At 44.3% G+C, this 27,179-nt stretch overlaps 1 protein-coding gene across 4 annotated transcripts in view; it reads right to left on the bottom strand.

Moving 5' to 3' along the window:
* Positions 1 to 1,699: 1,699 nt before the first annotated feature.
* Plcl2 (phospholipase C like 2) overlaps positions 1,700 to 27,179 on the bottom strand; it is a 166,095-nt gene continuing 140,615 nt past the window's right edge. For all 4 annotated transcript variants that reach the window (XM_029471171.1, XM_029471172.1, XM_021186285.2 and 1 more), the window contains 2 exons: positions 19,615 to 19,724; positions 1,700 to 2,474 (listed from right to left, as the gene is read on the bottom strand). In XM_029471171.1, the coding sequence (XP_029327031.1) occupies positions 2,295 to 2,474; positions 19,615 to 19,724 (290 nt within the window). In that variant the 3' untranslated portion in view covers positions 1,700 to 2,294. The remainder of the gene's footprint in view (positions 2,475 to 19,614; positions 19,725 to 27,179) is intronic.

Raw genomic sequence — 27,179 nt, 5'->3', positions numbered from 1 at the left:
AGACAGACAGACAGACAGACACACACATACACACAGTCAATACATGTAACAGGCAAACCCATGGGGATTTGTACCTAAGGTAACTCACATGCTGCTCCCTGTGAACAGATGCAAATGATGAAGGGCAATCAACCTGCACACTACCCTAACTGTCCCCACAACTCCTGGAGCCCCAAAACAAGGATCGTGATTTTGTTTATCAGTGGGATACAGTTCGTTACAGAGTGAGCCAGAGAGACCTTTACAAAAGAATTGTTTCCAGAGGCCTGTAAATCATAGCCTTACTCTATCCATCTTGACAAATGTCTTCTGTTTCCATTTGAATGATGAAAAGTGTGCCTAATTCAGGCTCTGCTGACAGGCACTGTCCTCAGTGACAGGTGGCATATTCCTTAGGGCAGGAACTAGAGAAACAGTAAACACCCACTGCCGTGGGAACCCTCCTGACACTGTGCCTGCACTTCTCCACTACTTGTTAAAGCATATTGCTTTAAGGAGACCAAAAGAAGCTTGGCTAGGTAGCACCAACATGATGGATGTTGAGACTTCAGGCACCCACAGCTTCCACATCTGGAACAAACATGTCAGTGTGAATGATGGCAACTCCCCCAGTTTTCTGTTGTTTTCAGACAGGGTCTCACAGTGTAACACGTCTCGGTCTCTGGAGTGCTGGGATCACAGGTCCACGCCCAGTTTCGACTCCTTTAGTTCTAAGATCCCTGATTTTAGGCCTGTATAAGCCTCAACAAGTTACATGTCTTACAATTACAGTCACTTGACTTGCATATTGTATGATAACCACCATTATTACAGATACAGCCATATTATCACTTTACTGTATTTTAAGTCACCTTTAGAGATCATTTCTAGAGTTTTAAGCGTCAAATTGAGTGCTATTTGCTAAGTTTAAGGACCACTAACAATGTTATCCATTACTTTGTGCATCTAATTATTCTGTGCTATTTTCCATTCATTTTTCTCCCTATCAAGAGTTCATCTCTAAGAGCCTCAGTTACTGGCTGGTGTTTATCTGGTATCATCAATGGAAGAGTTTTCCAATGAGACTCACACCTGGCCAAGGGCCGATGGAGATGGGCATTATTAGGGGGAAGTGAGCAAAGCACTGGGTTTAGGAGCGCACACCTGCATGAGCATGGCCCATGGGAGGAAGGACTGTGAAGTCAGTTGCAGGCCACCTATTATATAAGTGGATGTCCCAATAGCTGACCAAACCAACGCCCACTGAACACTTAGAACCTCTCTCTTCCAAAGGGAGACAAAGTGTGGCTTGTGGGAAGCATTAGATTGCAGGATTCTTGACTCTCAAAAATACCATGAAGTTTCACTGGTTTCGAAATAAAAGATCAGACTAAAAAATTAACTGGTCCAGGTGCCCTTCACTATGAAGGAGAAAGATTCTCAGATGGAACTGAGGCATTGGTCATTGGTGGCTCCGCAGGGAAGTATGACCTTCCCCCACTCGATTCTGCTCACAATTGCAGGCAGCATGGCACCCTTGGCTGGGGGGTGGGGTGACTCATGTCTGCAGAGGTGAGTGTGGGGTCTGAGCTTGCATCACAACCATCCTAAAAGCCAGACAGCGACTCAGGTGACTTACATTTAGCAGTCATTTAACAAGTAATTGGCTTCTTGAAAGAGAACAGGTTTTAAAAGTTAAAGTTTCACTAAAAGCATGTACTGCTATTGGAGAAATATCATAAAAGATATCTTTAATGTGACCACTACATCATACAATGAAAAACTATGTACAAGGTGCGGCTTCCACCCGGCTGCCCATGCTGACACAGCACATCTTCAGCCAGGCAGCCTTAGTCACACTGCACATTGCCCTCAGCTCCTGGGTTCTTACATTCTGCTTAGTAAATATGGCTCAGCAAGCACGCCTCTGCAGCGCCAAGACTGGCAAGCACACACAGTGAGGTGTGCACATTCACCGTTTCACCAATAAATACAAACTCAACAATCCAATCCAGTTCCCCCTGAGTGAGGGAACTGCCTGTTTCTGCTGGAATACGGCAAAGCACTGCTCTTCACAGTGGGACTCAGGGTGTTTTGTATACAAAGACAGCATGTTTGGGCCAGGATAGAGTTTCTTGTTAAAGAGTTTATTTGCCTTCACACGTGGGTTGCTACATACATTCACAGCAGTGATGGACTGCAGTTGGGTATTCCAGTTGTGCTCCGACAGACATCCCAGCTCTCATCTTCATCAGTGAGCCAGTGCGCCTGCTGACTGGTTCTTGGTGGGAAGTCCACAGTGACTGGGAGGACCCTTAGTCTCCATTTTCATCACTGGCTTTCTCGGGGATGGCTTCTAGGCTCCGGCGTGGTTTCTGGGCCTCGGAGTTTTCAGTGCCTGGTTTGTTCAGTCCACAGGAAACAGCTGCAAAATGGATCTGCTTCAGGTTCTCCAGGGTCTCATTCTTAGCATATTTCAGAAGATCCGCTTGCCCCTAGAACAGAACATGTAATTAAACAGCATTAGACAGACAGAATGTTGCTGGACACCATCACAACCATTCTGCAGACATATAGGCATTGTGATTTGGCAGAGGGAGGCTTGGTTTTTATTGTTACCACATCTGAGGAGGTCGATTTTAGTCAGAAGGAGATGCGTTCACCATTGCACTCCACAGTCCTCTGCCTTTCTGCATTTCCATGTAAGACGTGAACACATCTCTACTACACTGCAACTATTCTCTAGACCGTTACACCATATTTTTCAAGGATGAGACTACCTAACCAACCTTGGTTGTTCCTTTTAATGTTCATTTTAATAAGTAATAAAAAAAGTGTTCAAACTCATGAGCCTCTGGGACCATTCCACATTTAAGGTATCACATGCAAATATAAGCCAATTGCCATGGTAGATCAGTGGCACAGCTGCCTGAAAGTTGTACAGGATACTGGTGACATGGGCATTTTGAGTGCCTCCTGCTCCTGTAAGTAACTCCAGTAAGTCACTGGTTCTTCCAGCTGCACTTGAATCAGATCTTTGGTTCATCACCGCGTTTGCCTGGTGGAAAGGGGATTCCGCATAAAAGGTCATGTAGCAGTATGAAGTCAGAGAAGGACACACACTATTGAGTGGTCCCGTGTGTCTAGTTTGTGCCCTTTCCCCAAACTTACCTGCTGACTTATAGTATCAGAAGCAGGAAGTAACATTTGTCCAGTGTGCCCCTTAGTTCTGTCACTTTACGTATACGGATGAGAAAAGGTGGCAGGACTGGGGCACAGTGGGTCACTGTCTGAGCTGACAATGGCTCTGTGCAGTTTGTCTACTCTGTCAGTCTTGCCTCTGGAGGCTGGGTGGCCTTGTGCAGCTTAGGGTGCTGAGGAGCACCGCTGCAGCTCGAACACATCTCCTGTCCCTCGCCGACAGGTCTTCCCATTATACTCCTGCCTTTTCCCCTTACTCTTTCTTTTTAAGACAGGGCCTCATGTAGCCCATGCTGGCCTTTAACTCACTATACAGCAGAGGTTGCCCCCAGATTCCTGATCTTCCTGTCCCAAGCTCTGGGATTCTGACCATGTTCTTGGTTTTCTTCCTCCTCTTGTTCACTAATCTGGCTGGGCATTTTCTCAGTTGAGGTTCCCTATGCCCAGATGACTGTAGTTTGTGTAAAGTTGACACCACAGCAACATAAAACAAACAGAACACAGTTCCAGGCATTTTATTAATTACTTGTTAAATTTTCAGATAATATATATATATAAGCAATGGACCCGTGAACAAAACAAGTCTTTTCCCACTTGTTATTAGCTGCCCTTCTGTGTTAGTGCACTAGCCAGGACTTCTAATGCCACGCTGAAAGCAGGTGATGTAATTACAGGACAGCCCTGATGTGCTGCGGATCTTTAAGGGGAGCTCTGGGACTCTTACCACAGAGTGCCACATCAGCTGTGGGCTGTGCAGATGTTCTTAGTGGTGTTGGAGTCCCTCCTTCTTACCACAAGGACTAAGAATGGGCGCTGGATTTCATGTCAGATTTCTTTTCTGCAGCTACTGCTATAACTGTGCAATGTTTCTTTAGCCTACTGATGTGACATATTACACAAATTAATTTTTTCAAGCTGAGTCAGCTTTGCATATCCAATATAGATTCCCCTGTCCATGACATATACATTTTTAAATTTTACCTATATCCATGAAAAATATTGGTTTATAGTGTTTTTTTTTTTCTTGCAAAGTCCTCTGCTTTAAGTATTAGGATAATGCTGGTCTTATAAGACTGTTTTGGAAGACTATACTTTGGAGGAATTTGTCCATTCTCCATACAAAGTTTGTGGGCATAGAATAGTTTATGATATTATTTTGATATCCTCATACTGTCCACAGGATCTGAAATCCTTATATGTTCCCCACTAGTAATTTTTGTCATTTCCCCCCTCAGCCTAGATTGTGGTTTATTGATTTTATTATGTTTTTTTTTAAACAGCTCTTTGTTTTGAAAATTTTAAAAATTCATTTACTGTCTTCCTTCTTTGGTTACTACTTGAATATTACTTTTGTTACTGAAGACTAGTTGGTCTTTAGTGAAAACGCCTTCTATGGCTTGACATGTTCTGGACTGGGCTCCTGATGCCTGCGTTCTCCCTCCTCAAGCTTCCCTTCAGTTAGAGCACCCTTGTTCTCAATGTCACCTGAAGCAAAGCCCCAGTGTCACCACCAGCTCCCTGCCTGCCCCTCCCCCGCTGCCCCTGTAAGATGCAACTCTGCAGTGACTTTGAGTCAAGTGCTTACAGTAGCTGCATCCCTTCTCACTGCCCCGCTGCACTCTAAGCCACTGCCATGTTTCTCTAACCACGGGACTGGAACATTCCTTATCTTCCCTTTCAACATCACAGCCAGAGAGAGCCAACTATGACCCAGCCATAAAATACCTTCTCTCAGCTTAAAACCTGTCAGTGGCTCTGCAGTAGCTCAGAGTGAGGGTCAAAGTCCTTATTGGTGGCCCTATGACATGCCCCACAGCTGGCATTCTATCCCCATATCTCCTGCCTTGTTCACTTGGCCCTCACCAGTCTAGGCCACTAAACATGGCTCACACACACAGCAGGTCTTCTTCATGCAGGCCTTCCATGGGCAGAGTGAACCAGAGCTCAGTGCTCATTGCCTGGCCTGACCTCCTCAGGCCACGACTCGTGTGTGTGTGTGTGTGTGTGTGTGTGTGTGTGTGTATTTCTGATCATCACTAGATCCTCTTAGCCTAGCACATTATATGGTAAGTGGTCAGCAAGTGTCTGTTGAATGGAAATAAATTACAGGCATGCAGGCCTCCTCCAGAACACCTGGCTCTGTCCCTTCTGCCTGTAACTCTGATTAGCAGACACTTTATTCTATGTGCACACAATGAGAAGCAGTGTAGGCTGTGTGGCTTGCTCTTCTTCAGCACAGATGTACCATGTGATGAAGAACAACTTTAAAAACAAAAATTCCCGAAAGACATAGAATAATGTGCAGTAGCAGGGTTCATGGACACTTTTGTTTCCCAAGTTCAGAGGGCCATTATGGCATCTGAAACAGATCCCGTGCGTGCCCAATCACATCCATGTGGCAGAAAACTAAGCCTCAGTGGCAGCACGTCTGAGCATGGCAGCAGCTGAACCTGGCCCGACGCTGCTCTGTGCAGTGTCAGAAATAAACTGTCTGAGTTCAGCTTCCCAGTGAGAAGAAGAGGGATCCCGAGCAGCCAGTGTTTGCCAAGGTGTGCTCATGGCCAGTGCTTCACACCTGTGAAGAGCAAGGACTTTAACACTACTGCCACCGACAAAGGGTGACTAGTTTTGAAGTCATCTGGAGGCTTTATAGGGTTTTTAGTTGAGAAATCTCAAACTGTGTTCAGTTTCATAGTCTGTTTTGAATTGTGTAACTTACTCTGTTTGGGTTTTATCTAGAAAGAGCTCTAATACATTTAGGTCAAAATGTTGAAGGTTCTCACTTTGGCCCACAAAGCAACCTTTAAAAGTAACTGCAGAAAGAATTCTACCAGGCTTCAGAGATGAGCTACAACTGATCCTCAAACTCTTCAAAAAGAGAGAAACAGAGGGATCGGTCCTAAGATCCTCCTTGAAGCAGCAGCATCCGAATACACAAATGAGGGGAAGACACGTGAGTCCAGCTTCAGGCTGGGCTCCCTGCTGAACACAGCCCCAGACACCCCCCAATAAATACTAGCCATATATCAAAAAGAACATCAATCATGAGCAAACTGGCTTTGCCCTGAAAATGCAGGGTTTGTTAAAAATACTAAGTCAATAAATACATCATATAAATGAACTTGAAGATAAAAGTCACATAATCATCTAAAAATGGCTAAGACATTAAAAATGTTCATTATGCTTAGCAGTTAGGGAAATAAAAGTCAGAATAACTTTGAGAGTTCATCTTACACCAGTCAGAATACAAAGATCAATAAAACAATGGCCAACAAATGCTGGTGAGGCTATGGAGAAAGAGGAGCCGCATTCACTGTTGGTGAAAATGCAAATTGGTGTAGCCACTCTGAAAATTAGTGTGGAGAACCCCAAAAAGTTAAAAATAGGCCAACCATCTGACCCATTTATATAGCCCTTGGCATGTGCCTCAAGGACCCAACATCCTACTGCATAGACATTTCTCACAATAGATAGGAAATGGAAACACCCTAAATGGCCTTCAGCAGACAATGAATAATGAAACTATGGGGCATATATACTACAGAATACTATCCAACTGTAAGGAAAAGTGAAATTGTGAAACTTACAAGCAGAGGGACCTAGAAATGGTTACACTGAGTGATGTCTATGGTTTATAGCCCCAAATCTTCAGCTATGATTATACAACATGGAATAAACACAGAGACCAGGATAGCATAAGGGACTGCAGATGTCAGAAGCAGGGGAGCTGACAGGAATGACAGGGTACAGTTGATACAAGGTGGGGAATGGACAAACAGCTAAGGGTAGGAATGGAGGGGGCAACACAGAAGGTAGATGTACCAAATGGAAGTTGTTTATTAACACAATGAGTCATACTATTTTATAGTCTCTAAAATTTATAATATGTGTGTATATATACACATGCACACATTCTATGTAATTTTAGGTAAATATGTGAATAACTTGATTTTCTAAGGCCTTTCCAAACATCTTTGGTATTATTGGCCCCTCCTCCCTAGGGCTTCTGGCTAAGTGCACAAAAATAAACTGCACTGACCTTCTTATCCCCTGGGAATGCAGAGAAGAACACAGACGACTGTGGCAACAATCCCATCCACTTCCTGGAGACAATGCCAACTCGGGCTGAGGCCCTGGGGCACTAAAGCCTAGTGAAGGCAGACAACTGTCCAGGGACATACAGACCTAGCACATGTGTGTTAGCATTCCTTCTAGGCTCTGCCCAACAGTTACCTGGGAACAGCTAGGTAGGCCTGGCTTCCTATAAAAGGGGCTGTTTGGCCCTTCCTCTCCCTTTGAACTCTGCCCCTTCAATCTCTGACCTCTTTCTCCATCTCTCCCCTTCCCCCGCACCTCTCTACATGTTTCCAGCCAGCCTTGTCTCTCCTCTCCCTCTCCCTGTCTTTCTGTCTCTACTCTCTTCTCAATTCCCTTTCCCATGCCCTAAATAAACTCTATTCTCTACTAAACCTGTCTTATGGTCTCAGCATGGGCCCGCCGAGGCTCCCCTCCCACTTCACCATACCTTACTGAACAAAACATATCCTGGCCTTCTTTTTTTTATAAAACACAACAACATATGCTGGTCCCTGCCTATTGACTATATCTGTATGCATCTAATTTTCCCACCACAGAATTGGGTTTTATCTCTCCTCAAGAGACCATTTGTGTCCCTCTGAGATGATGACATGCAGTGTAGCTGCTATGCTATTTCTCATCTGAGTGTCTTCTGCAATACAAACCAGACAACTGAGACTGCAAACCCAACACACATCTTCTGATGGGACATTATATAGCAGGCACTCACAACCATGGTGCCTCTTAGTAAATATTTTCTGGTTACTGCTGCAGGGGTCGGGAGACTCATCTACAAGTGAGTCTGCTTCAATTTACTACTTCATAAGCATTGAGAAGCACAAGCCAAATGGCCAAACCTCCTTAGAGAGCTACGAACAAAACTATGGAGACAGGACCAGGTCAGTGGTTGACAGGTATCGGGGACATGTGGGGAGGACACAGAGGATGCTTAGAGCACTGGAATAAGGTGCAGATCCTGTGTGACACAGTAATGGACACAATCAAACCATGAAGTCATGCAACTTAAATGTGTATAATCAAAAATGCATTTTATGAATGGTAGGCTGGCAATGGGACTCAGGGATAAAGTGCTTGTCTAGCATGTGTGTGAAGCCCTGGTTCAGTCTCTAGAACTGAAAAAGGGCGTAGGGGAACAATGGGACCATGTTGCTATAGACAATACAGATTGTTCAAATCTATCCTACGCGCAATGCTGAGGGAACCTTAGCTTGAATTATGGTCTTTGAGGAGCCATGGCATGTCAATGGAGGCTCTGCAATGACTGCAAAAAGCATATCATTCTCGTGGGGAGGATGAAGAGGTGATACATGCAACAGGCAGGATGTGGGACACCTCCCAACACTGCTCTCAACTTTGCTGTGAACCTAAAGATTGCAATAGAGAAATAAATGAACTTTTAAAAATGTCCTGAGAACTATCTAATATGCCCTGTTAATGTTTTACAGCTTATTTTTATGTGCATGGGTATTTGGTCTGCAGGTATGCATATCTTTGGGCCATGTGTGTGTAGTACCTAGAGTCCCAAGGGAGGGTTTGGTCACCTAGAACTGCAATTACAGATAGTTGTGAGCTGTTACATGGGTGCTGGGACTCCAAACCAGATCCCTTGGAAATGTGGGCAGTTCTGAGCCACTGTTCCAGCTGTCAGTACATTTCTTTCATCCACAATTGAAAGTGGCTCAGAAGGGCTCTGAATTGTAATTATCAAGTAACTGAAGCCATAAAGCCTATATTATGTCAGAGACAAAACAACAAAGCCTTCTGGGAAGGCTAGCGACTGTTCACTGAATGACTACCTGGTGTGTGCTGAGGTTGGCATTTGTAAAGACCGCTCCTGGCAGTTTCATGACTATGAAGATGGTACTCTTCTGGTCCTGATAGCTAAGAAGCTGAATTTAGACAAGTCAGGGACTTTGGACAAGACAGAATCTAAACAGCAAATTACACTAGAATACAACCCACTTTCTAAGTGTGTGCCTTATGTTCCTTTCAAGTCACCATAGGCCTCTACCTAAAGAGAGCTGAACCCCACTCACTGAATGCAGCATTGTGAAGCACATAAAACAGAATTTCTACCATTTCTATGTATTCAGCATATGCATCCTTCCCATGATGTAAATACTGAAATGGAGAATTCCATCTCCTTTGTGTTGAATGAGCAATGAGTGAATGGGAGGGCAGGGCTATGGGAGCTCTGGCTATGGGCTGCAAAGCATCCCTCACCATCCTATCTTGGGGAAGGCTAAAGCCAAGCACAATAATCAGAAAGGTCTCCTATTAGTCAGGCTTACTTCCAATTGAAGTCTCACTAAACCTCACACTTGAAACAAGATTACCCAACGTCAAAGTAACCTTCAGCTAGAGTACCAGGGCACATGCTTTTCTATAGGCCGTGAGAACTGTCTAAATGTGCCCTGTGTCTTCCATCCCATGGTTTTCCCGCACAGGCACTTACGGCTGTGCACACAGGGCTGAACGTGCATTAGTAGTGAAAGGTGGGAGCTTTCTCTCTGCCCCGCTTACATCTATAGCAGCTCTGCAAGAGGCAGTAGAAGGCACTGGGGAAGAATGAAAATAATACACTGTGTTCTGGCTTCAGCTGTTTCTCTCAATCTAAAGAGATAGCTTATTGTATGTGCAGATCTTCATCATACAAGAATGATGGAGACTTTGTTCAACTTTGTTCTGTAGTCTTAAGACTCCCACCACCACTTCCGGTCTCTAATCTGTAGTTATCCTTCAACTTACAAAAGCGCTATAAAACTTCAAATTAAGAAACCAATTTAATTTAAATCCAGAAGAAATGCCGTTCTCCCAAGAAAACAATCTCCTGTTTCATTCACCTAAGATGGAGGTTCCCAGGCAGCATTACAGAGGAGGTAGTTTGAGCTGGGCCTAGACAGGAGAGCAGGGAAGGAACTTGGCAAGTCCAAGGACTTTTGGGAATCATGACTTCTACCCAGCTGTCCCCGTGACCCCAGGAAATATTACCACCAAGTCCAGCCATTGCAGGGCACCATGGTGTCTAGACTATAATGTTTTCTAAACCGGCTCTGACTCATGCCCCTGTCATGGATCTGTCATAGGGAAGGCAGCCTCATCCACTGGCATTCTGGTGACAGGTTGGGAGGAGGCTTCAGGAGCAGCTGGACCACGGAAGTGAGCCACAGCTTGGACCCAGAAAGCAGGAAATCAGGGAGAGCTTCCAGACCAAGATCCAGGAGGAAAGGGAGAGGGTCTGCAGAGTGAGGAGTGCCCAGGATCAGCTCTGTACCTCCGACAGTACTAGGAGAAGCCACACACACACACACACACACACACAGCAAGCCCTTAGGTGAGATGCCAGCCAAGTGAAATCTGCTCCATTTTCTAAGCCATGTGAGCTCCCAATGAAGCAAAGCCTTCCCCTGGCCCTGACCACCACCACATGGATCAGGAAAACCACCCAGCTGAGCACAGCTAATGTATAGAATAATGGGGGGGGTTAAGCCCCCAATTTTGAAGTAGTTTGTTACATAGCAACATGAAACTGGAGCTGCCAGTGAAGGCATCCATCTTTTGGCTACAGGGATTAGGGCTGGGTAAGAACTAATATGAGGAGGCCTGTCACTGTGGGACTGCTGGTCTAGAATTAAAGGCTGGGCTGAGCCAGCAAATACCACAGGGTACACTTACTACAGAGCTCATGAAGAGCAGTTGCAGAAGACCAAGGAGAGGCTGAGCTATAACACAGTAGGAACTGTGTGAACAGGAGCTAGCTAGCCATGAAGAATGGAGAGATGCCAGAGCTAAGCCGGCACAACCCTGGAACTAGAGGACACAGATGCTCTCGGTCACCAGGGCTTCTGACAGCTTTCTGGCCCTCTGAGGCAAGAATGCAGTGTTTTGATCCGAGTTCCCTGTGGTCTCTCATGATTTCCTGTGAGTGCCAACACTTTCAGCCCGTTCTCTGCCAGCTAGTCTTGGTGAATTTCTGTTCCTGGTAACCAGCTACACCAGGACTTTTCCACCTTGAGATTCTGCCATCAAAAGCACAGCAATGAACATGCATGGTAACTGCTCTCAGGGAGAGATTACTTCAGGGAGGACAGAAGAAAGATCGATCAACTCCCCACAGTGCTGGTGGGAAATGAGCCACAGAAGTCCCTCCCCACATTCCTGATACAGAGTGAAACCAGTAAGAACAGAACCAAGTTAAAACCACAGCAGCAGCCAGACTGAGCAGGAAGTGGCCAACTAAGGAACAGGGACCTGTTACACAGCTCCGCCCGGATGGCCTCCTGCTCAGGTCACCTAAGAGCTGCGACTGCAGGCATGTGCTACTACACTACACTGAGAAGCGATAAAAATACAGGAAACTCTTTCTTATACTCAACCGAACTAGGGAGGGACACAGTTAATGATGGTTCTTCAATCTTTTGTTTATAGAGCGGAGTTAAAAACAATTGGATAGAAAGAGAAGAGACAAGTGACCCTGGTCCAATTCAAAGCTAGAAAACCACTGTACACACACACACACACACACACACACCACACACACACACACACACACACAATGGCACCACCACAGAGAAGCAGCACCTGAGTATCTGAGAAGGAACCAAGCAAGAGGTAGCATGTAAAAAATACACCACCATTTAAGAAAATTATAGCCGGGCGCGATGGCGCACACCTTTAATCCCAGCACTAGGGAGGCAGAAGCAGGCGGATTTCTGATTTTGAGGCCAGCCTGGTCTACAGAGTGAGTTCCAGGATAGCCAGGGCTACACAGAGAAACCCTGCCTCAAAAAACCAAACCAAACCAAACCAAACCAACCAACCAAACAAACAAAAAGAAAATTATAAAAAAGATGTTCACTCTCCTCCATTCACTAACAGAGCTATGCTAACAATTCGAAGTGCTGACAAACACTTCAAGTCCATCAAACCAGCTGCACTAAGGCCAGTGTGAACATGAACGTGGGTTGTGTTGCTGCTTGCACACTGTGTTGATGGTTCCACATGAGGTCTGACACATAGTACCTGTGAGGTGCATCTGGCTTGAGTTTGCACTCAGTGTTCACCCACTAAGGGATACAATGCAAGGACTTGTATGTAAATGCCCACAGGAGCTTTGTGCAGGGGACAATGAGTAGAACACCAAGATGGTAATAGACCTGGGCAGGGCAACCACAGATGCTTTCTTCTCTCCATATTTCAAACCCATTTTCAAAACTGGAAAGCTAAATAAGCAAGAAAAGATTTAAAACAAAACAAAACAAAAAAAAAAAAATGAGGAAGAGAAAGTCACCCTGGGTTAGGAGTCAAGGAAACATGGCCTGAGGGCTGGCCAGCTGGAGTTAGTTAGGAGCAGCCCAGATGAAACCTAGTGAGTAATAACTAGGGGTTATTGATAGGAAAGTAAATTCTAATAGCACGGGGTATGTAATAATAGTATAGAATAGGAATCTGCCCAGCTCTTGTGATGTTTAAGGCTTATTGTAAATCTAAAGCTTGTGTGTGCCTTTTATCCAGGAGCTAAAATGGTCCCAGGCAGGGCATAACCCCTGGATCGTGACTACATTTTCTACAACATAAAACAACAACAAAAAACCCAAGTGAACACCGTCGGACTTTCTTACTTTAACTTTTTACCAGCAGGCACCTCTTGTGAGCATAACTAAAGATTCCCTGCTTGGCCTTGGCCAGAAGTAGGTAGTGCCTGCCCCTTCTGTGGTTCAGATGAGAAGGGTGAAGCCCAAGGAAAGATGTGTTGCCCCTAAAGCAACGGGGCCTCAAAATCAGAAGAACTTAATATCAGAAGAACTTAATGCAAGCGGCTCATCGCCACTGTAACTCTAGCTCCCAATGTCCCCTTCTGACTTCCACAGGCACCAAACATGCACATGGTTACATATACATGCATCAGGCAAACACTCACTCACATAATAAATAAATAAATAAATAAATCCAAACCAAGCACAGAGGCACCACGTGCAGCATCCTAGCAAAACGTAAAAGACCTTACTTGTTACCCAACCCCACGCATTTCTTTTCTCATAAACGCAAGCCCGAGGTAATCTCTTCTCTAGACATAATTCAAAAGGCTCCTCTGGCACAGCTGTTCTTTCCCATCGCCGACCTTTGAGATACTGCATATTGTGCTGTCTCGCAGTAGACACAGAAGGCTCCCATTTCAGTGACTCTAGCATAGCACTCCCTCAAGCTTAGGACATTTAAAAAGCAGACCCGGGGCACTCAGGAAAACGGGAGCCAGGCTTCAGCAGGCTGGAGTGGGCACCACAGTTCTGTTTCTGCTGTTGCTGTTCGTTTGCTTTTTAACAGTGTCTTTCTACATAGCTCAAGCTGATCCCAAGTGTGCGACTCCCAAGCCTCAGCCTCCATGAGGTCCTAGACAGCAGGCTAGGGGACAACACATGCACCTGGCCCATTTCTGCATTTCTAGTGAAGAAATCCAGAGTCCACCCTAAAACAGGGTACCCTGGTAGTTCAAAATTAAGGCCCCTGAAGAGTAGCAGATGCTGAAGAGGTTTCTGAAGTTGCCATATCTGTCTAAAGATCAGACTCTTGAAAGAATAATGCAGCTGCCTTTGCCACTTCTCTCGCTGCCATGGACTAACCTCGGATCAGCAGGAGAAAGAAGAAACACACTACTCAGATCAGCGCACGAGTCCCTGTCTATGTCTAGCCCACTTGGTTCCAGGCACTTTTTATGATCTGAGCCCCAGGGCTGCTCATTTACCTAGAACGGTTTACTGCCCCTCACAGTTTAGACTCCAGTTTTGCCCCCTCCATCACGAGGAAGTAGGTATAAGCGCCTGGATCACACTGGGCTATGGGGGAGCAACACTCTGTGACGGCCCTCCGTGCACAGCACGTGGGCTTGTTAAACCCTCTTGTTTATTACAGCAGAGCTGCCGCGGCTGTTCCTTTTATCTCACACTGACAAGCTCCAACCTGAGGTCTAGCTAGCTACTTGGCTTCTGAACTACACTACAAGTCTGTATTTCCCTATAATAAAATAAAAGCAAAGAGAAGTTTGTTTCTCCCTTAGAGCTTAAAGTACCATACTCTATTTCTGAGCGTACAGGAGACCTGTGATCCACCCCTCCACCTCCCGGCAGCAACTTGTAAAGCCAAATCCCTTTTTGTTATACATTCGCATGTCTGTTATATATTCTAAACACAACACACACACACACACACACACACACCCCTTCTGTAGGAAGATAAGAAGGTAAGTGCTTGAATACACGAAAATGATTTTGTAATCATAAAAATGATCGAGAGTTTAACATGAGAAAGTATAAATTGGCTAGCTTTGAAAATACCCTTTATTAAGTTAAATCAGCAAAATCAGTTGCAGGAAGATGCAGCTTGATAATGTCTTTAAAGCTGTATTTTAAACTGAGCATAAAGTTTGGAGGGTGGGTGTTGTGGGCTTGGTCTAGTGCTGATTGTACTATGTTAATCTAAGTCCCCCAGACTGCACAAGAAATCCACACATCTTCATGATACTGAGGGTCCCTCCCCTAGTTGGTTTTGATTGGTAAGTAAAGTTGCTGGCAGCCAATGGCTGGGCAGGAGACAGAGGCAGGCCTTTTAGGATTCCCTGGGCAAGGGATGGAGGAAGAAGGCGGGAGAGATCTGCCATGCTGGGAGGAGAACCAAGACACCATGCCTGAGAAGGTGTGGAACAGAGAACATAGCTTCCATGTAGGAGCCAGGGGGATGCAGCATGACTGGGTCTAGGGCAGCAAAGATGGAACTTAGATTTTAGTAAGTAATAACTTGTTGCAGGATTTTTCCTGTCCTATCACATTGGGCAGCAGGAGGCCTGTGATTGGACAGGGAAAAGGGAGGCGGAGCTAAGAGTTGCAGAGACAGAGAATGGCTCAGGGAAGGAGGAGGAAGGCCAACATGGAGGCAGATGTGAACCAGCGTGGCTTTAACCAGCCACAGGTAGTTATGATATCATAAGGTTTGAATAATTGGGATAAAGCTGTCATCATTATCAACTGTTTCTGAAATTATTGTATTGGTATCTTGTAAATTGAGAATTTATTAATACATAAATCTGACTGTTTAATTACAAGGTTCAAGAGTTTTGACTTACTTGGTTGATGGGTGGTGTGGTGGCTGATCGTGGGGTGGACACTCACTGCGGAAAGCTTATCAGTCCAGCCCCTCTGGGGAATTGGCATAAGAGAATCTGGCGGCAGAGAGGGGCACTGCAGCCCTGCTGGAGAGTTGGTGGGTAGAGACAGAGCCAGCAGGACCGCAGTGGGGCTGAGAGTTGGTGGCACATGCGCAGGAATGTGTTGGTCCTTTTTAAAAATATTTCCTGCAACAGTAACTCAGGAATATTGGGGAGGATTAGCCATATGGAGGTTAGGAAGTGGCACAGCCATTGAGCTGTTTAAGGCATATAAAAATATAAAGGCTGTGTGTGTGTCTTTCTCTCATTCAGGAATATAAAGCATTGAAGTGGGTAGTGATGAGCACTGTGTTGGGATCATGTGGGTAGCATTAATTGGGCACAGCTATAGGTGAGTACCTGAGGATAATTTTACATGTGGTTGTCCAGGGCCAAAAATGCTTCTGCGACATTCCCAAGCACTTGGAAGAATGTTAATAGTTAATACATGTACCATATCATCTTCAAATCATTCCATGTTACATATGCCATAGGAAAAATTCTAGAATATACATCGAACAGCCGAAACTAAGTTCCTCTGGATGCTAGAATTAGGTCTCATTATTCTTAATATGATTTTATAATGATCACATATTACTCATAAAGAAAATTAATTTTAAAGCATTCATATTGAAGTAAGATAGCTATAGGCCTCTCACATGAAGGAAGTTTCTTACAACAGGTACCTGAGCCACTGTGGGAGGTGTGGTGTTGTCAGTAATTCCTGTGACCTTACTAAGGCTTCACTGTCTGACACCACAAGGCAGAAATGCAATCCAAGGGGAAGAGCTGAAAGCGGTATTCAGAGTTTAAAGGCTCATGCCCGTCCAGTCTGCACTCTGCTTTGTGTTCCTAGTTGAGGGCGTGAGCTGCCTGCTCTGGCTGCCTTGGGTGCCTGCTGTCATGCTTCCTAGGCCTGCCCATCTGGAACTGTGAGCCAAAATGAACTCTTACTTCCATGAGTCAATTTGGTCATGATATTTTGTTACAGGAACAGAACAATAACTACTATGGGATGGTACCAGGAAGTGAGCTTCTGCGGTGTAGAACCACACCACGTTGTCTTATGAAGGAACATGCAAGACTGTAAAATGTTGGCCTAGAGAAGAGTTAAATGCTATAAGCAAAGCACCCAGCCAATGGCTCTCATTTCCCTGCCTCTGCAGTTAATCCAGGCTGTACACACCCATCTAAAGATTTATAGCCCTGGGTGAGAGAGAACACGAGATGTTTGTTTTTCTAGTTCTGGGTTATCTTTCTTAATATGGCCCTTTCACGTTCTATCCGTTTACCAGAAAGGTTCATAATTTCATTTTTCATTACAGCTAAGTAGTTTTCTGCAGTATATATATATATATATATATATATATATACTGCAGAATACAGTATATATATATATATATATATATATATAGTACGCATATGTATATGTGTATGTACGTGTATATGTATACATATATATAGTCACTTTCACTGCCCACTCCTCAGCTGTATGACTTGTGGCTTGTTTCCATTTCTTAGCTATTGTGAATTGAGCAGTCATGAATACAGAATAGCAAGGACCTATGGAGGATGATATCGAGTCCTTTGGGCACATGCCCATGGGCTCTCTAATTAGATATAAGACCTGCTCCACAAGAGTAGGTAGTGGAAGGCTAACCAACTATCAAGGGCTAGTGAGATCATGGATCTTAAGAGAGAACCTATGACCACCACTCTACTAAACCAGCATAAGCCCTAACTACACTTTAAATATTTATCCTTACACCCACAGATAAATATAGTCCTTACTTCCTATCAAAGAAACTACTCTCTGCAACAGACAGAGACCAGTACAGAAAACTACAATCGAAATAGAGAGTTGAGAATCTCAGAACCAGCTGATACATCTACCATAGAACTCCTACACCAAAGGCTCAGGGATAGTTGCAGAAAAGAGGCAGAAAGATTAACAACCAAGGGAACAGTGGGGTTCTGTGAGGCCATATCTCCTAGGACTGTCAGGAGCTACATCCACAAAGGCTTACCAGCATGACTGCCAAATCAGGAGCTAACAAGGATGGTGTGACACCAACAGACATGGTAACATATAGAGGGAAAAGCTTCCACGGCCTAACTCTGCACAAAAACTACAGGCAACTATGGTCTTCCTGGAGGAGCACACAGTTTGTTATCCAATACATCAAACAGTCATCCTTGGAAATGTGCATGCCGGTGACACTAGACGGAGCATGTTATGTATGTAGGAATATGTGTATTTATGTATTGGGAAAATGTGTATCCATACACACATATGTTTATAACAATGTTTAATGAAAAAAAAAAAGAGGTCATGAATTTGAAAGAGAGCAAGAATTCCTTCTTGTTCATATAGATTCCTATATGGGGGCGGGGTAGAGGGAGAAAAGAGGAGGGAAATGATGTAATTATAATTGTAATATCAAAAGAAATACCTTTTAAAAGCTGTTCTAGTCCTAGTCTCTTTCGGGAGCACTGAGTGGTGCTGGAAGCTGTGTGTGCACCCTTAGACAACAGTACAACCCACTCCTCATCAGAGAAACCTCTCTTCCCCCAGAGACCACTACAGAAATGCAGTTTCAGAGGGGATCAATAACCGCAGCTCAGCTACAGATCATTGCCTGTGCTTTTGTAGCAAAGATTCTGGCTGCTTTGTGCCTGAGCCCCAAGAAGTTACCTGCAGCTACTTTAAAAATGTATGGACTAATGTTTTTTGGCCAGAAGAAATTTCAAGACAGATAATGTTGAGTCTATGGCATTGTTATTACTAAAAATACTTAGGCAGCTTTACAATGAAAATGAGCAAGTAGAGCAGAAAAAAAAATACAAAATGCAGTCAGGAAAAAAACACTAGGAAGCTTAATGGGACAAAAAGAAAGGTTTGTGTGGAAGAGACTGTAACTGTCAAAGAGAATACCGAGGGTAAGGTTCGGCCTGCTCTGAACTGGAAAAAGGAAAGACCCCACCTAACTAAATCTCCAACAGGTCAAAGAGAGCCTACACATTTTCTGCTTCTAGAAAGCAACTGAATAAAAGCACTACTGCTAATGTGATTCACGAGACCAAGGTCCACCCCACGCCGGCAGCTAACCTTGGGAGTGTCCTTAGAGGCACAAAGGATGCAGAAGGAAAGCAGCCATGCATTCCTCTTCCCCAGCTTCAGGGAGCCTCTCAAGCCAGGCAGCATGTGAGCACGTGGCAGGAGAATCCCTCTGTAACAACCTGAGGGTGAAGAGGACCTGAGGCCATTACAGGCAGCTGTGAAAGCAAAGCTTGGGATGCAATGCAGACCCCAAGGTGCTGGAGATGACAAAGCTGTGGGGGATCTGCCAAGGACAGATGAATACAGGGAGTGGAACCAGCCCAAGGGAGGGGCTTGTTGGGGTATGTTGGGGACAGCAAAGCTGGAGGGGCTGTGCCATCAAAGCTCTTTAAAACTAAAGTCCCTGAAAATGGACATGGAACTATGGGATCTGGCATTTTACCTGCTGGGATTCAGACTGGTTCAGAATTTCCTCCTCATGTCCCCATTCCTCCCTTTGAAATGGTAATGTATATTCTCTGCCATGATATGCTAGATATACATAATTTTACTTTTATTTTACAGGAGTTACAGCTAGAAATTGTTTTTTAATTTCAGAAGATTTTGGACTTTTAAACAATGTTGAGATTGTGAAAGACTATGGGGAATTTTGGAGCTGAACGAAATTAATTTTGCATTATGATATGGCCATGAGCCTATGGAAACCAAAGATTGGAATGTGATGGTTTAGATGAGAAATATCCTTCACCGGCTCAGACATTTGGACACTTGGTTCCCACTGGTAGCACTGTTCAGAGAGCTTTAGAAGATGTGGCCTTACTGGAAAAAAAAATATGATACTAGGGGTGGGTTTTGAAATTTTACAGCTTTGTTCCACTTCTATATTGCTTCCTTTGTTTCAAATCTGTGGATAGAGATATGGGCTCTCAGCCTCCTGTCTGGCCATCATTTTTGCTTGCTACCTTGCATCCCTGCCATAATGGACTCAGCCCTCTGAAATGCTAAGCAGCATCAATTCTCTAAGTCGCCTTGGTCAAGGATCTTTACCATAGCAACAGAAAAGCAAGTAACACAGTACCTTTAAGATTGTAATATTCCAGGTAAAGCTCTCCACTGCCTTCTGTAGTTTCCGTTCCTTCAGCCCCTCCTTGGTGCCTATGCTGTGCAAGTGTTCATGAAACTCCATGGCTGAGAGAGATAAAAACAGACGGAGGTTATTGTTTCCCTATGCTATATAGGTGGTAATGAACTCGCAGCACGTATTTCCTAGATATATCTAGGACAATCCAAGCCGCACTGGAATTTCATAAGTGTGTCTATTTAAGAACACGATGAGAGGGAACACAGATGACTCAACCCATCCACGGTGGGGGGTGTCTTTGAGGGTGGCCGACGAGTGCTCCTCACAGGTCTGCAGGTGGTTACTTCTACTGCTCTTACTTTAGGTACAGGCTGCCAACAACCATGCAAAGGAACTAAGGCTGGCCCAGGGATCTGGAGTGTCAGAGGCAAGTTTCATCTACTAAGGACCAGCACTGGCGCAGGACGTGGACAGTGCAAAGATGCACACTTGCTGCCGGTGAACATCAGGCCTAGCTGCTGGAAAGGGGAGAAGAAGCGCCACCATTCATTACTCTGTGATTCTTTACACAGTTGACTTAGTCAAGTGACTAACCTTTTCAAAAACAGCCTCTGTAGATGGGTGCTCACAGCAATAATGGAAGAGTCTTTCTTTTATTTGGAGTCACTATAACTCATAGGTTGTTTATTTATTTATTTATTTACTCCCCTATCGTCAGTCAGTCATTCCACCACTGGGCAACGAGACCCCTTCAAAACAAGACCTACACAATTCTTAAACAATCGATTGTCTTTGATACCTCCCTTGCTTTCTAGAAAAAGATACTCTAATTTCCAAATACATTCTTCATTCCAGACTTCCCAGGGCTAGTTATTTTCTCCAAGGATAGTGTATACATGCCTCTGTGTGTGTGTGTGTGTGTGTGTGTGTGTGTGTGTGTGAGAGAGAGAGAGAGAGAGAGAGAGAGAGAGTCAGAGAGAAAGACACATATGTGCATAAGTGTATTATATCTGTATTTTGATCATATTCACTGCCTAACTCCTCCCAGAGTCACCCTCCACTTGCATACCACTGCATTCAGTTTATATTGTCCATCTACTCCTAGACTTGGAACCCACCCTGGAGTGTGTTTACCCGATCAGGGCAGGGATCACATCATTAAACAAGAATGACTCCCTTTTTGCTGCAGCCATCAAATACCAATACTTTTCAACTAGTGGTGGCATTTTGTACCCACCTTCCTTACTCCATTCTGGAATCTTCTCTGGGTTCTGCCTGCTGCCAAAACTGCTGTAAGTTTGAATGGGAGTATCCCCATAAACTTCCATATTTGAGAACTGGGAGGTGTGTCACCAGGGGTGATATTTGAGGTTTCCAAAGAGCCCTTTATTCCAGTCGGTTCTTCTTTCTGCCTCTGCTTTGAGGATTGCATGTGAACTCGAAGCTATTGCCCCAACACCATGCCTGCCTGACGCTTTGCTCCCCATATTATGGGCACGGACTCTACGCCTTTAAAATGTTCGTAAGCCCTCAAACCCTTTCTTTTATAAGTTGCTTTGGTCGTGGTATCTCTTCATAGCAAGAGAATAGTAATTCATACAAGACTTATGAACATTTTAAAAGAGATCCTGAATCCTGGTGAGTTCAGGCCAGCCTGGTCTATGGAGTTAGTTCTAGAACAGCAAGGGCTACACAGAGAAATTCTGTCTTGAGAAACAAAATAAAACAAAACAGCATAAAAAAAAAGGAAAGAAGGAAGGAAGGAAGGAAGGAAGGAAGGAAGGAAGGGAGGGAGGGAGGGAGGGAGGGAGGGAGGGAAAAAAGAAAAAGAGATCTTACCAGTACTTTGGATTCAAATTTAATTAAAAATGTTTTTACATAACTTTTGAAAATTCATGCTTATTTTTCCTTTTTAGGTGGAAAAAACCTCGCTAAGTTTCCCGTGCTGGACTGCCTAGAGCCTGCAATCCTCCTACCTCAGCCCTCAGAATAGGCAGCCGTGTGCCACTGTACCCGACTTCTGTGCCATTTCAGTCATGTTCACTTTCTGGTTGAGTATTGTATCGTCTAAACCCTTCCTATATGATAGCATTTCCAAACAACTCTCTGCAGTGACTGACAACTGTCTCTCAAAAAACTGACACACAGGGCTGGAGTGACTATCAGCGCTGTACTCTATCAGAGGATCTGGGTTTGATTCTCAGCACCCATATGGTGGCTCATAACAATCTGTTACTCTACTTCTATAGGACCTAATACCTGCCTCTGGTCTTGGAGAGCACCAGGAATGTAGATAATACCCAGGCACATATATGCAGGAAAACATCCATATACATAAAGTAAAAAAATACTTTTTAAAAGCTGACAAATTTAAAGTGACTACAATAAGTTGCCAATTTAGTATTTTTTTTCTGTTTTTCCCACATTTAAAAGTATCTATGGAGCAGTGATCTAAATTCTTAATTCTTACTCTTCTTAAGAGTAGCTAGAAAAATCCACCCCAACACCAGCCATTCTGTTTATTCACCCTCTGCTCTGCTAACAAGGCACCCAGGAGCATCCCAAAGGGATTAACTGAACCCAGTCCTCTCTGGTGCTGTGAAGAGCTCAGACAATGAGCTGCATGCTTCACCAGGTTTTTTGTTTTGTTTTGTTTTGTTTTGTTTTGTTTTGTTTTGTTTTACAGACTAAAGGAAAATAAGACACAGAAGAAAAAAAAAAGCAGCAAGGCTGGCAGCTAGATGGGAAAATGGCTTGTTGTGCCAGTGTAAGGAACCACATGTGGTCACAAGGACTCTTGCTCAAAAGCCAACTGTGCTGTCATAGACTCGCAAGTCTCACACTGGGGAATGGGCAAGAGGACTCTGGGACTAGCTGGCCAGACAGACTTGTCTGCTCAGTGAGTTCCAGGCCAGTAAGTGACACTATCTCAAAACACAAGTGAACAGCAGTAGAGGAACTTGGGAGTGACCTCTGGCCTCCATGTAAATGCACACTCATATATGTGCCTGCCCACATGAATGTGTACACACACACACACACACACACACACCTTGATTATAACAGGAATTCCTCTAGTAAGACATAGGGAGCCTTCTAGTAGACATAAAGGACTTGTTTGGGTTGGGTATTAAGTAATTTTCCGATTTCCAAATATTTATCACAAAGAACTACTCAATTTAAAAAAAAAGGAGTCCTATCTTATCAAGAAACTTAAAAACAGGGTTCCTTCTCCTTTTATAAAACGATTCTGTTTAAGACAGTGCAAGGTCAACAGTGACTGTAAAACTCAGAAAAGCAAATGTTAAGACCAAGTCATCCAGCCTGCCCCAGCTGTTTGAAAACTCCTCGTTGTTTAATTGTAGGAAAGAGAAGGGCATTGGGAAGAAGGAGTGGGCTGGGAGAGGGGGTGAGTCTGTGGCTCCTGGACAGGTAAGGAGAGGGAACTGCAGCCACTCAGATACTCCACAGAGCATGAAGCTCTGAGAGTGGGGCCTCACTGAAAAGTTACAAACCTCAGCCCCCACATTGCACCTAAAACGCAGAGGTTCTCCCTCTAGGAGTCTATGGTTAAGATGCTGGGACAGGTGCAGACGCAGGCATTTTTAGCACGTTAAGAGGGCAGGGCTAGGGATTTCTTGGAGGACAGCTGGGCTAGGAGAGTAAGGAGCTAAGTCAGGCTAGAGAGATGTGTATTAGGGCTAGGCTCAGGGATAATACTTGAAGCTCCAGAAATGACAAGACCACCAATCCTGTCTGTCCTTCAAGGGAAGGGGGCAGGAAGTGAGGAGGGCGGGTAAGGGTCTACTTTTTCTTTCTACTCACTGCCTACTTCACATGGACATGATTTTTAAGTGATCTTGAACAGTGTTCTCTATGTTCTCCCTTATTAAAAGATTCTAACATAAAACCTAATGAGGAGCACGTACTTCAAGAGGTAAAGAGGAGCTTTTTGCCATGTGGGTTTTTAAAGAGAACTTTCCTATTTGTGTCAGTTAGTAGATAATGATCTATGACATAAAAGTCAGGGAATCTCACCATTTCGGATAATGAGAGTAATTCTTGATTGCTGAAGTTAAAACATCATCTGGTTATGTATTGATGACATACCACTGGTAAGCAATTTGATGACATGCCATGCTATATTGTAATAAAGCTCATTATTCAAACATGCCAATTACTTTGCAAGAATGGCCACAGAGCTCTAGGTCCATAAACAGCAAACTAAGAATGGTAGCTTGTGTTTAAGCAATCAGCATAACTATTCATAATTTTGTTAGGGAACACAATGGCAAAGTTATTAGATATCATACAGCCAAGATGGCAACAATATTAAAACAGTGACACAAAAATATATAACAATGGCTTTGACATAAGCACCAAAATATGTGTATGTGTAATACCAAGATAGCATTTTTGTACTAGAAGGCATGTCATACAGAAGATAAGACAGCCATGTGGCACAATATAAAACTTTACAAGATAAATAGATTATTTAAAAATTATTTTAATCTCATAAAATAAACTAAAAATAATGAATCAGACGAATTTACATTTCAGAAAATCTAAGGAAGTGACTCTGTGATTTTAAGTAACCATATACAAGTTAACAGCCAATCCCTCTCGCATGAATCTTTGAGGACTAAGGCTGAGTGTCTCTTATCAGCAGACTACAGGTCATCCAGAGCCTGGGACATAAGCAGGGTGCGAATAGCACAGCTCAGTGATGACTGCTGGCAGGCAGGGCCAGGGCCTCTCAGTTTGCCTGACTCTTCTGGTCAGGTGGCTCTTACTCTCTGGCATGCGAGCTTTCTCTGCACTCACGCTCAGCAGTTGTACCTTTCCCCGTGGCCCTGGATTACAGTTGTTTGAGTGGCAGTCCCTCAACTCTCACACTGAGGTAGTACCCACCACACAGGTTTTAAATAAGGCTTGTTTAGTAGAGTCTTTACGGATGGATCTTAAAAGCATAGGAAGATTAGGAACTCTCCAAAATAGCTTCTGCTGGGCTAGGAAGAAGCCCAGAAACACTGGGAACACTCCATCAGTGACACCTCTGAGTTGTCACCAGTGAGAAACGATGCACACTAAGAGGCCTTGGTGAAGGAGGCCTGTCTCCTCCTCTGCAGCATTAGGAACTGAAACAGAGGCCCTTCCAGCTTCAAAGCTTAAGTATTTTTCACAAGATTATAGATAAGAAAACATAGATAGTTTAAAAACTGGAATTTTGTTTAGCCCGAGAAAATTACTCTGGCAGTCATCTGCAAAATCAGTATTAGGAGCTTTATAGCATGTGTGAGAGCCTAAGGAGCCTTGGTACCCTCAGAGAGCACTCTCTGGAGAGGGGCAGACGGCTGCTGCTGCTGCCTCTGCTGCTGCTGCTGCGTGGACAGTGAGAAGCAGCCTGCGGTTCAGAAAGAGAAACCAGGTCAACAATAATGGCGGACAGGGACATAGCTCCTTGTATCATTTTACTTCCAAAACGCTCTTCCGGAACACATTTGCCATAATTTTGTACATTTCAGAGGCACATAAAACTTGTCACATTATCTTGGAGTTAATTCTTAACAAAATAATTATGTTTCTCCTGTTGGTCTATATCCCAAACACTAGTTTGGTTTCAACTAAATGACATAAATGACTGAAAGTACAACTCGTCATGTTTCCTTTAAAGGGAAAAGTACACCAGGGAACACCAGTTAGAGAGGCCAGAGCAGATGTAACAGCACAGCACTGTTAGCTGATCAGACGAAAGGATGGACCATCCAGAGACTACCCCACCCGGGGATCCATCCCATAATCAGCCACCAAACCCAGACACTACTGCATACGCCTACAAGATTTTGCTGACAGGCCCCTGATATAGCTGTCTCGTGTGAGGCTATGCCAGGGCCTGGCAAATACAGAAGTGGATGCTCACAGTCATCTATTGGATGGAACACAGGGCTCCCAATGGAAGAGCTAGAGAAAGTATCCAAGGAGCTAAAGGGGTCTGTAACCCTATAGGTGGAACAACAATATGAACTAACCAGTACCCCCCGGAGCTCATGTCTCTAGCTGCATATGTATCAGAAGATGGCCTAGTCGGCCATCACTGGGAAGAGAGGCCCTTGGTCTTGCAAACTTTATATGCCCCAGTACAGGGGAATGCCAGGGCCAAGAAGTGGGAGTGGGTGGGTAGGGGAGCAGGATTGGGGGAGGGTATAGGGAACTTTCAGGATAGCATTTGAAATGTATATAAAGAAAATATCTAATAGGAAAAAAAAAAGATAAGTCATCTGAGATAGTACTTGTTGACAATCCCAATGCTGGGGATGGAGGGGCTTGGGGTACAGGGGACCCTCGGGCCAGCTACAAGACAACCTGCAAGATTTAGTGAGCCCAAGCAATGAGAGTCCCTGTTAAGTGAATGGTTCCTGAAGAACAATACCTGAAGTGGTCCTCTGTCTTCTACACACACACACACACACACACACAGAGAGAGACAGAGAGAGAGAGAGACAGAGACAGAGACAGACAGAGAGACAGAGACAGAGACAGAGACAGACAGAGACAGACAGAGAGACAGAGGCAGAGACACAGGCAGGCAGGCAGGCAGGCAAGCACTGGTAAAGAGACTAGAATTCTTCCACATACTGCCATCCATATAAAGCCAGGGGTTACAGTTAATCCCGAGTTAAGAAGCTAACATCTTAGTGGTTAACTAGAAGTGTGGTCCTGTGAAAGGGTGACTTGAGGGCCAGGTGCTGTATTATTCAACAGTCAGAACAGATAGACATTTAAAGGAATCAAAGCTTGAAGGCTGAGAACACAGTACACAACCCAGACAAAGCCACAGAGTCACAAGTCTATGCTTAGAGGTGACTAAACCCAGGAGCCAGCAAATGGTCAGAGTTTCACAGAGAACTGCCACAGTTGTTCTTTCAAAACATATTTTTACATTGTATGCATGTGTGTATATGTGTGTGTGTGTGTGTGTCTGTGTGTCTGTGTATGGGTAAGCTCAAGTGTCTGAAGAGGCCAAGGCACTGAATTCTCCTGGAGCTGGAGTTACAGGCAGTACCTGGGAAACAGACTCAGGCCCTCTGGGAGAATAGCACTAGCTCTTTAACCACTGAGCCATCTCTCCAACCTGATGGTTACTCTTTTTGTCTAAAAAAAAAAAAAAAAAAAGCAGCACCACCACCATCACAACAAAACAAATCAACAAACAACAACAACAACAACTCCTTAGACTGTTTTAAAGCCTTGGTTGCTCTATGCCCCCAAACCCTGCAGTTAGATTCCTCTGGTCACACAGACTGCTCTCAGAGAAGAACAGTAGGTCATTTTACCTCTGGGATATTAACCAAGGAGAGAACCTGCTTAAATACTTTCATTGTGATGACACTGGGAACTAAGGAAACGACAAATGGAAAATCCCTGGTTAGGTGATGTTCAAGGGTTTAATTCAATTCCAAATCACAGGCCACATGAGAAAGAACCATGTTAGTCCACTGGTCTACACTGGAGGCCATAGAGGCACTTAACTTTAGGTTTGTAACTGCAGTTTTTAAACACAA

The sequence above is a fragment of the Mus caroli genome, chromosome 17, assembly GCF_900094665.2.
Source record: "Mus caroli chromosome 17, CAROLI_EIJ_v1.1, whole genome shotgun sequence".
In the NCBI taxonomy this organism is placed as follows: domain Eukaryota; kingdom Metazoa; phylum Chordata; class Mammalia; order Rodentia; family Muridae; genus Mus; species Mus caroli.
Note: the sequence above shows the minus strand (reverse complement) of the source record. Positions and strands in the feature narration are given on the sequence as shown.